Source organism: Brachycentrus maculatus, unplaced genomic scaffold (genome assembly GCF_059751285.1).
Source record: "Brachycentrus maculatus isolate JH-2025_06_01 unplaced genomic scaffold, ASM5975128v1 h1tg000091l, whole genome shotgun sequence".
In the NCBI taxonomy this organism is placed as follows: Eukaryota; Metazoa; Arthropoda; class Insecta; order Trichoptera; family Brachycentridae; genus Brachycentrus; species Brachycentrus maculatus.
In genome coordinates this window covers 51,538-62,975 of record NW_028280845.1, presented here as the reverse complement: position 1 = coordinate 62,975, position 11,438 = coordinate 51,538, and the positions used below count along the sequence as shown (strand labels likewise).

Genomic DNA, 11,438 nt, shown 5'->3' with positions numbered 1-11,438 from the left:
GATTTTTTCCATTAGTTACATATATTGAAATGCAAATCTTGTTTTTTTTTATAAACTGAGTGTCTCATTTTTATACCATGAAAACACTCCTTATGAAACAAACACACTATACTCATGTATATTTATTGTATTGTATTTCACATACTTGATCATGCGAAGTTTCCCTAGGTCTTCCTCTGCTTCTATTTCTAACTACATTCGCCTCAAAAATTTGATTTACTCTTTTGCCGAAACCATCTTACCTTTCTTAATTTTATCGATAGTGCTTACCTCAGCCTTTCATTCTTTCCTTATTTCCCCATTTTAACATCTATCATATATTCTTTTGCCGCACACTCGACTGAGAGATTACATTTTCAATCCTACCTTTGCCGACTCCATGTTTCACTTCCATACATTAGGGTTGGAACCTGGACTCCGTTGTATGCTACCAGTTTACCATTCTAACTTAGTAAGTGTGATTTATGGGAATAATGAAATAAAACTCAATTTTCACAGTCACAACTTTATTTTATTCATTTATTTATGCCGTATAAATATTCAAAATTGTAAAACAGTGATAAAATTCACAATTTAATAAAATATTACACCAATGTATCTTGAATGCAACACATACTTTAAAAACACTGAAGTAGATTTAATGTAATATTATAATGAAATTTCTAAATATAAGTAAACTTTCTAAATACATGTATTATTTATAAATTGCTTGTAAGAAATAATAAATAATATGGCCAAGATGGAATTATTGAAATCTCCTTAAAAATGTCATTTGCTAATTTACAAAATCATGTTCACCAAGAAGGATCACTTGTAATTAAGGTAACGGTATACCTATAAATATTTTTTACAACACCAAGAATGAAACATTCATTAGTATCTCCGTTGCACTCCAAAATTTTAAATTTTCGGTCATTGTATATGCTAGTATTGTGTATATTTTTTTTAAACGTAAGTTTTGTGTAAACTATTTGCTTTCTTATATCTTTTTCCGCATCGAATAGTGCATAGGGTAGATTGACACAATACCAAGGTTGTTTTATTATAATTTTTTCAAGGAATACCCCGCAAAGACTTGTCTGCAGGTAGGATAGTAAGGATAGGAAAAGTTAATGTGAAAATATATCACAAACACCTAGACCAAACCAAAGACTCAGAAAATATATCTTTCTTGATTTTGTTTTGCAATTGGTGGGAATATAACCCGCGACGCCAGTTTTGCAGTCGAGGGTTTAACTTTTTTAAAAGAGAAATATTTGTGATTTATTATTTACTATTTCTGTGCCTAAGCCTAACCCCAAGCGGCTCATTATTAGAAATATGTATCAAATTGCGGTAGAGTGGATTCGAACCCAGAAGCATTAACTTAAGAGTCCACGACCCTAACCACGGGACCACAATCCGACTAAACCACGACGCTTGTCCATAGATAGTAAATTATATGAACGCAAGATAAATCAGTCCTGCACTTAAAGTGATATTAAATAAATATTAAAGTGAAACATCCCTAATATTTATTTTAACCCTTCAGGAACTTGAACTCGAAGCCTCCAGCGTGATCAAATGCGGTTACCACTACACTGGGAGCAGGTACTCAAGATCATAAACCTAAAATGTTTCGTTTTGAATATTGAAAGCATTAACTTTGTGGATCATATTGATATATTATTTCGAGAAATAAAAATACTTTGTGTTCTGACCCACTCACATTTTTATTTAACCAACTAGTTTTGGCAACAACCTGTTGCTCTCTTCAGGGTTACATTTATTGCTAGTAATAAATGTAACCCTGAAGAGGGCAACAGGTTGTTGCCGAAACTAGTTGGTTAAATAAAAATGTGAGTGGATCAGAACACAAAGTATTTTTATTTCTCGAAATAATATACTAAAATTTTTCATTCCGATTACGGGTGAAGAATTTGGATTTGTACATTTTTAAGGGAGATATACCGCAACTTTAATACAAAATGATATTGAAATTACAAAATTAAATAGAAAAATCACATTTCAAATAACAATATTTGTCTTGACAGAAAACTGTTAACAATAGTCTTAGAGAAAGTAAAATACATATTTTTTTGTAAGTAAGAAACATTTCGTAATTTCAATTTAGCAACAGGATTCAACCAACGAGTTATCAGTCTAATATAGATTTTAAATTGAGCGGATCTTCAGATTGTAAGTTGTAAAAAAAAGTCCACCAAGAACTGACAGTATGGTTGATATCAATGATTTCACTGAAAAAATTTCCACATTATTTTTTTGACATCTCATCCCAGACTTCCATATTCTTCTACATCAAAGATGAAGAAGAATATGGAAGTCTGGGCATTTACGGGGCTGACGACCGTCATAGGCTGGTTTAAGTGATGACTTTACACACGTGTAATATTCACCAATTCTAACCATTATTGACAACCACCACTACTCAAATTCTTGGAAGTTCTATATATATATGAACCAATTTAGAAACCTTGTTCTTGAATCACTAGAACTTCACTAGAGACATCTATTGGTGAGATGTAAAGAAGCTTTTTACTAAGCAGAAACTCTTATATATGGACACACACAAAATGTTGAAAAAATTTCCATTTAATAAATGCAATAAAAAACAAACATTTGAAAGATTTAGTTTCCTAAAATGTAGAAATATATATCAGAAACAACATATTATAAAACTTAATTTCTTGGACCCAGTATTTAGCATTTTAAATAAATCCTATCAAAAAAATATTGGTCAGAAAACAGTATTTTACTACTTCTTTAAATCAGACTCATTTCAATTGAAAATAGTTTTTATCAAAAGTTATAAATGATTTAAAATCAAATTCGGTATCTAATATCAAGAGGAGAGGGCTTCAAATTTTCTTCTTTTTTGATGATAGATGAATTATGGCAATTATTAAAATATTACAAATTAAAAAGTTATATTACAAAATACGATCGTAAGTCACTTATTGTAACTTAAAGTGATTTTAGTTATTTCGTAAGTTATTAAATGGGAAATCACAAACTTACAACTTTAAATGATGATTATGTTAAAACTGATAATTTGCAACTTACAGATGAATTACTGACGTACATGTAGGATATATGTATAATATATATGAAATTGTGTGAAGGGTCCAATGATTTTAAGTATGCATAGAAATACTCCATTGAATATAATATAATAACTATAAATTGCACTCTTAATTGTATTGTGAAAATATAAGCTTAAAAAAATGAATTATCATAAGTTTAATAAGAAAAGAAATTCATATGCTTACATATATAATAATAATAAAACTTGTAAACATTTAACGCAACCGCACAAATAAATCTATTCAAACATGCAAAGATAAAGGATGAAAGTGAATTCTATATACACCAAACGGCGAAGATGTCTTCATTGTTAAGGTACCAGGATTGCTCCAAGCGGACAACTGTGCGATTGACATCGAAACACTCACGAGAAAACCACATACTTATATTATGAGCGATGTTCTGTATGGACAACACCAAACGTAGCGTCACTCTGTACCTTATTCAGTATCCCTCCAAGCATCGAGGGTTCCTAATTTCACAGTTCTACTTCACTAACATCAATAAATAGGATATAAAATTGTTTCATGCAATTCTGACCTCTAATTTGTCTACTTTTACGACATTTCTGGTTTGAAATCCGAATACGAAATTTTTTATATATTGAGCTTATTCGTTTATCCTAAACCTACGCTTGATTTTTCACTTAAACTTATTAACATAACACTTCCGTACTTCACCTTTGGCAAAACTTGAACACATAACTGTCGAGAAACTGGTATTTAGATACGATACGGGTGGAATGTGTCTTGTCTGAGTTTGTTATTCAAATCCGCAATTTAAAATTATTCGGCCTAGGTAAATAATCCGATTAATCATTGTATATATAATTATTCATTCATTCATTCATTACTACACTTATCTAAAGAATTGGAGAACTTAAATATCTCTAATACATCCACAATATGGCATACATATAATCGATAATTACCGTTGTTACATTTTAGAGACAATTCTGAAGAAAGTTCTTGTGACACGCTCGGTCCCTTGACTGCTCAGCTCGTTCCAATATGTAATTTAAAATTCAAGTAGAACATTTACAATATGAATTATAACATCAATTGGCTAGTCAAGGGACTAAATCACAGAGAAGAAGATAAAATGATTGAGATATTTGCTTCAGCACTGCGATAATTCAATGTTGGAAAAAACAGTCACCTCTTTAGAACGAAAAGCACCTAAAAATACTTTTTATTATCTACAACGTACAATAAATTTACATTACTTTTAAATAGGTATATGAAAATCCGTACAAGATTACTTTTGCCACTTGAAACTTATTAATTTACCTAATTTAAAAAAAAAAACACTTGTAGTCATTTTCTTTTAAATTTTACTCGGTTTATGCTGCTATTTCTTAAAATCTATTGTGACATGAATTTCGATGTATTCAGGATCAATATCAAATACCGTATATGAAGCTTAGCCTATAGTGAGAACTGTACCTTTGTGATGTTGAAGGATCAAAAGTAGGTAGGGAACAAGGACAATAGGGAGGGGGATTTAATCATTGACTAAACTACAATATCTATGTCCCGAGAATGCAACTCAGGCTAGGCTTCACACATACTGCATTTGATAATAATATTGAATGCGTTGAAATACATGCCACAATAAATAAAGAAATAGTGGTATTTACCAAGTAAAATTTAATTAAAAAATTAAAAGATACTACCCCAAAGAGACTGCCCAATCAATAGATGAAAAAACTCGTTTTTATTGTTTTGTAAACGAGACAACTGCTGACATTTATTTGTTCATTGGCAAAATTATTCAAACATAATATTATCCTTACAATTAACTATCATAGACCATAAATTAGGCATGATCACGTTTGTACCCTTAACAGAATGTAGAAATAACGGTTTATCCATTCATTTTAAACCTCAATCGAATTGAATAGAAAAAAAAAACTTCTTCGAAACGTTTTAAGCATCGAGAATCACACACATCGAGATTAATGATTTGAGAATTACAGTAGATGAATTCATATCGCTATATTATATCTTGGAGTCAATTTTACAATAAAAAATAAAAACAAGTACACAGACACATTTTTTTAATGAATATACTTTTACGAAGAAAGGTGTATCATATTCAAAAATGTTATTTCTGTGTTTTCGAGATTTATTTTAAATATACTTATGACACTTTAAACAAAAATATATATGACGAAAATGAACTTTAGAGAATGCGGGCAAAGGTCGAGTTGCATTGTATTTCGTGTTTGAAATGCGGAAATATTTGCATGTCGATGCGGTGGAATGACGTTGGCGCCTCGGGTCCCCTTGGAGGCGCCTAGTAGCATGCTGCGCGTCGGCTCTCGGCCTAGCTGGCGTTGGGGTCGCTGGCCACGCGGGGGCAGCGCTGCCGGTTGTAGCGCCGCACGCTCACTACCACCACGATGAGGATGGCGATCAGAGTCGCTCCCAGAGAGTTCATCACAATCCCTTCTTCCTCCCAGGCGGCATATTTTTCCCTAAATACAGAAAATAACGTGTTTATATAATAAATAACTTTTTTTTTTTCACAAAAATAGAACTAAAAATATCAGGTTATTTAATTTCTAATAGTTTTTTTTTATAATATTTATTGGTGGTCTAAGAAAATTCTCATTTCCTATTATTAACAAAGATTTATAGTATATTCAGTTTATATGTCTTGAAAATTACAGGCATTAGAAATGGATCTTCCTTGAGAGTTATTTAGGGGAACACCAAAAAATTCATGGGTGCTGCAGAAAGATAACATGATTCGAAGGCATGGCCTAGGTGACGTTGTCCAGGACAGAAAGGACCTACAACCTGAGGACGAGGAGAGGTGACCCCAGCAGTCTACAAAGACGATAAGTTGGGATGTAGCCGTAAGAAGAAGATGTCTTGAAAATGATAGTGAATGTGAATAGTAAATACTAAATTAATAAGGTTAATCCCTAAATACAATACAATAGATACAATGGATTCAATATTTTATTTCAATCAAGATTTGTCACATAGTTTACATAATTTAAAATTATTATTTCAATTTTATTTTTGAGGTTTACATAATTTAAAAGTTTCCATTTCAAAAAAAACAAAACAGAAGCAATAAAAAATGTAAAAAAAATAGAAAAAAATAAGATAAAATTTGGGTATTTATCAAAGAGTTTGGAATAAGTTCCAATAAAAAGCATCAAGTGGCAACTGGCGAGCAGCGCTCGGGCTGGCGCGATACGACACATGCGCTGTCCGCGAACACTGCTCGTTCAAAAGCATTAAGTGGTTAATGCATTGTTAGGGCGTTTGTACTATGTATTAACCATAGTGCTGAGACTTTTACATACATGTATACTAAAACTGCTTGGACGATTTTTGCAAAAATGTTATAATAATGCTAATGCTGGGGACTGACCGGAGTCATTTCATCGTAACGTAACACGTTACGATGTGAGCATTCATTTAGTCAGTACAGCGTTCCGAGTGCTCCATCCATAGTCAGATGCTTGCCGCGAGCGATGTTACGTTACGTTATGACGAAATGCTCCAGTCAGTCCCCACCTTCGGAGATATAAGACGTCATTTGACAAACCCGAGTTTGAAGATGGCTCTCTCGTTGAGGCCAGTGAGGCAAGTGGCCACGGCCAGGATGAAGGTGGTGACGCCAAAGGCAGCGTGGATGGGAATCAGTCGGGCCCGGAAACCAACGGTCGCTTCGGAGCAGCACAGCAGCACCAGGAAACTGAACAGGCCAATGACGAACTGGAAATCAAAATTGTAAATTAATAAAACATCGATTGGATCCAAATTTTAAAAAAATATTTTAACCAGTTGCCAGTTTATCCCTAGGGTGACTCGTGCAAGGTTTTTGTGTTGCATTAATGAGTCCAAGTGCTGTTCGGGCAAATCGTATTCCGACTTGGTGGTATTGATTTGCCTGAGCCAAATATATGAATGTATTTGTTTTTATCGACTTACCTGAACAATTTTCAGGTAGTCCTGTTTCGAGTTTTTTGATGATGATTTCCTGCACTGTCGAATTTTCTTGCCGAAATTCGATTTAGTGATTAAAGTGGTATTACATTAAGTGAATGATGAATCATAAGGAGAGTCTTTTCATAATTTGTTTATTGATAGGAGGAAACCTTTGTAAAACTCCTTGGGAGAAACCGGACAGTTGACTGTCGTCAACAGGCCTTTTATTCCACTAGAAGAGGGTTCAGCATTTTGTGTCCTAGCTTGGTTTATAGTACTAATGTCTTTCACGTATGATACCACCTCTTGTATTTGTGGCGGAAATCACCTGAATGGCGAAGAGTCCGAGGGTGGCGAGGCCCAGCCAGCTGTGCAGGGAGTAGAAGTTGGGGATGGGGGGCTTGCTGAGGTTATGGTAGTCCAGAACCGCCAGGAAGCCGATGACCACGCACGGGGCCGTCAGGGCGTGGAATACGGCGTGGAGCAACTTCACGTACAATCGCTTGCAGCAACGGCAAATGCGGAACAGCAAAATGGCTGAAATCACAATAAAAATTATAAAGTAAACATAAATAATAAATAATCGTAACACTTAACAAAACATTGGCGAGATAAGACATCACATCTAATGCTGAAGCTGAAGTTCATTTTGAAAATTTGACACTTCGAATAAAGCTCCTTAACATAAATGGTATATTTGGGACAAACCAAAGTGTACTCTAGTGTGTACTAGTGGGCGATTTAATAAAAACAAACAAAAATGCCAACTTCTACAAAAAATAATTTAACTTGATTCCGTTTTTGAATACGATCATTCAATGATAATCTCGCTGATAATTGCACTCATTTGAAGGTCTTGATACATTTGACAACTTGACATCAAATATTTTCACTCATTTAGGTAGGTCTTGATATGTTGGATAACTTGACACCGAGGATTTTAATCTTAAAAGAAACATAAACAGAGAAAAAGTAGTAAATACCATCCCAATTGAATAACCGAAAAAGTAACAGTTACCCATTTAAATATATATTCCTTTCTCATTTATACTTTATGTTCAAAGTTCAAGCACTATCTACCTTTTGATTGCAAACAGCTATACAGGGTGGCACATATCCAACATATTCCTTTCAAGGGGTGTTAGGCCAGGTTATGACTCATAATATGATATGAAAATATGACCTCAGTAAAAGTGCTTTAGTTTTCCAGATATTTCCACTTTTATGAATTTCCCGAACATCTACGCCTTAGATCAGTTTTTTGAGTGCCACTTTTTCAATTTTTCATATTTAAGGATTAAAAAATTTGTTTTATAATACTAAATAACTATTCTGTTGATCGACTTTTTCTGTATCTTATAAGTAAAGTTTCAGAGGTGGTATTGCGCCTTTAAAAAGTAGAGGATTTGTGGGTTATTGCTTAAAAAAAATTATCTTTGTATAGGTAATGCACCCACAGTGACATTACACATCTCTGTTTAACACCTTTAGGTTTACCAAATCAAGATGAAAATGAGACACTTACCCTAACGCATACCACTTTGGGAAATTATAGTTTATGGTATTCATAGAAGTTACACTCGCATGGCTTGACTCTGGTCAACGTCTGTACACGACGGATTCTTCAGTTCTTTGAACACATTGCACGTGTCAATAAGGATAGCATGGAACGACTAGTTGTGATTGGTATCCTAGAGGGGAAGAGAGGGAGAGGAAGATCCCCACACGATGGACCGATCAAATTAAGATAGCAGCAGCAGGCACCTCGATAGTTGGAGCGCTACGTGCAGCGCAGTCAAGGGATAACTGGCAAAGAGTCATTGCTTCGACAAGGGTCGCAACTCTCAGTAATGAGGAAGAAGACGGAGAAGAAGCCAAAACTCGATAAGTAAGATATAAAATGGAATAGGAAAATCAATACTCTTGCAGAACTTGCTATGCCGATCGACTGTTTACTTCCGAATATTTCTTAAAAAAGCTCAAATCCATTGCCGCCACTGGCCAAAAAACTTAATTTGTTAACATATAGACTTCTCATATCGCTCACTCCTTTCAAGAACGTCATAAATCAAAAATCGACAATTTTCAGTTGTCATGTGTCGGAATGCCCAGAAAATGTACTATATCCCAGCAAAAGAGGCATATTTTTGACTTTATATTTACCCGCTACAGGGCAGAAAATGTTGTTTTTGCATTTTGAAAAAAAGGTATGGTTTAATTTTTTTTTTAAATATCCTAAATATTTTTCAAATGGAGAAAAAACAATCAGGTTTTACCTAAAAAGATCTGTTGCACAGTAAAAAGTTCAATAAGTGGCTTGATATTTATTTTTAATATATTGTGTTATATTTTTAAACATTAAAAACGTTCTCCTGAAAAATCAAGTTTTTTGAAAGGAGTGAGCGATATGTATAACGTGGTAATGAGACTTTATTCTAGGGATGCTGGAACTAAGGTATTAATGGAAGGGCAGACTCACCGAAGCCTCCGAAGAAGATGAAGCCGGCTATCATAGCGACGGGATGGAGGTTGAACTGCCGCTCCGGATCCTCGCTCCACGCGAACCCTCCGCGGTAGTACATGACCCAGAAGATGGCGAGAGAGAGCGCCCCCACCAGCAGCACTATGGCCAGCGTCACCGTCAGCACATACTCGAACCAGTTGGCGCAGCCCCACATGTCGTCCGCGTCCTCGCACGAGTTGCATCGCCGCCTGGAAACCAAACACACCCACGTTACAATAGACCACTGGAGCCGCAGCAGGGTGGATGCGGTACCCTTCACTTGTCGCATATGTTGAAAATAATGACACAAAATGGGACCACTAGTGCCGCAGCAGGGTGGATGCGGTACCCTTCACTTGTCGCATATGTTGAAAATAATGACACAAAATGGGACCACTTGTGCCGCAGCAGGGTGGATGCGGTACCCTTCACTTGTCGCACATGTTGAAAATAATGTTACAAAACGGGACCACTGGAGCCGCAGCAGGGTGGATGCGGTACCCTTCACTTGTCGCACATTTTGAAAATAATTATACAAAATGGGACCACTAGTGCCGCAGCAGGATGGATGCGGTACCCTTGAATTGTGCGCCGTGTTGAAAATAATGTTACAAAACGAGACCACTGGAGCCGCAGCAGGGTGGATGCGGTACCCTTCACTTGTCGCACATTTTGAAAATAATGTTACAAAACGGGACCACTGGAGCCGCAGCAGGGTGGATGCTGTCCCCAACGCACCCCCTTCTATTATTAATAGCTATTCAAATAATCGGCGGCTTTATTTTTTTTAGATGGGAATTGCGTTTATTATTTACCTTGCTTATTATGTACAAGGTTTATAGATCATTTAGTGGTTTTTTGTTTCTTCTAAATAAATAAATATGTTTTATTTGAATCTGTGTTGGGAACAGGAGGGATAATCCAGTGAAATCTAATAATAGGCGGGTGTGTATAAGGAGATGCATGCATGTGAAAGGGGCGAAGATTGTTTGCAAAGACAGATTGGTGTGGCATTCTATTCTCTCTGCCTACCCCTGCGGGAAGCGGCGTGATGGTTAGTAAATAACTTAACATAACTTTCTTGATTACGGAACAAACAATTATTTATGCTTCAGTTTATATTTTGTCCAGAAGATGGAAGAAACTAGTCGTTAAAATAAAATAAATATAACTCCAGTGGTAAAAAAAAATTCTTTGATATTTATTATACGCATTTTCGTAATTTTAGAGAGTTGATTATAAAAAAAAACAGTGAACTTCAAAAGCGCAAACAGAATTTGATTCCCTTTTCAAAGCAGGATTACCGAAAGCAAACAACGAATGAATAGCAACATCACTTTACGAAGAGTGTCTATGGTAAGAAATATATATTTTTTGCGATTTTTTTATTGTTTATTTATATCTAAATACTGTTACATTGTTCATATTTTCAACAACAACAATTTTTTTTTTAAACCTATTTTTACATAACGGATTTTCAGATTTAGCGGATAGCCCCTCCCCCTAATTAGTCCGCTATATCGAGGCTTTACTGTATTTCACAAAGAGTTACGACAAAGAGTTGGACAGACTATGCGCGGAACAGCACAGTGTCTCGCCTAACGCACTCTTATAACCATATTGATTGATTTTTTGCTACCACAAAAAATGAATTCAAGCAAAATGTTATAAGAGTGATAACTGAGCAAGATGCAATGGCGGAAAATCTGTGTTGAAAAGTCGAATGGTGAGCATATTGTCCTCTCAGGATCTTTAAAAACTATGCTTCTCTGCACTGTATGTATGTTCCTACCAGAATCATTCACACACAACACTTGCACAATGGTATATAGTTATACTTATGTACGAGTACATAGCAGTTTTTTTTTATTACTTTTAAGTGAAAACCTGTAATTGGATTT

The 11,438-nt window shown here is 35.1% G+C and overlaps 1 protein-coding gene across 1 annotated transcript in view; it reads right to left on the bottom strand.

Moving 5' to 3' along the window:
- Window positions 1–1,799: 1,799 nt before the first annotated feature.
- LOC148310541 (transmembrane ascorbate-dependent reductase CYB561-like) overlaps window positions 1,800–11,438 on the bottom strand; it is a 39,494-nt gene continuing 29,855 nt past the window's right edge. The window contains exons 2-5 of the mRNA XM_088258254.1: window positions 9,514–9,746; window positions 7,363–7,571; window positions 6,652–6,821; window positions 1,800–5,563 (exon numbers count right to left, since the gene is read on the bottom strand). Coding sequence (XP_088114380.1) covers window positions 5,413–5,563; window positions 6,652–6,821; window positions 7,363–7,571; window positions 9,514–9,746 — 763 coding nt within the window. The 3' untranslated portion in view covers window positions 1,800–5,412. The remainder of the gene's footprint in view (window positions 5,564–6,651; window positions 6,822–7,362; window positions 7,572–9,513; window positions 9,747–11,438) is intronic.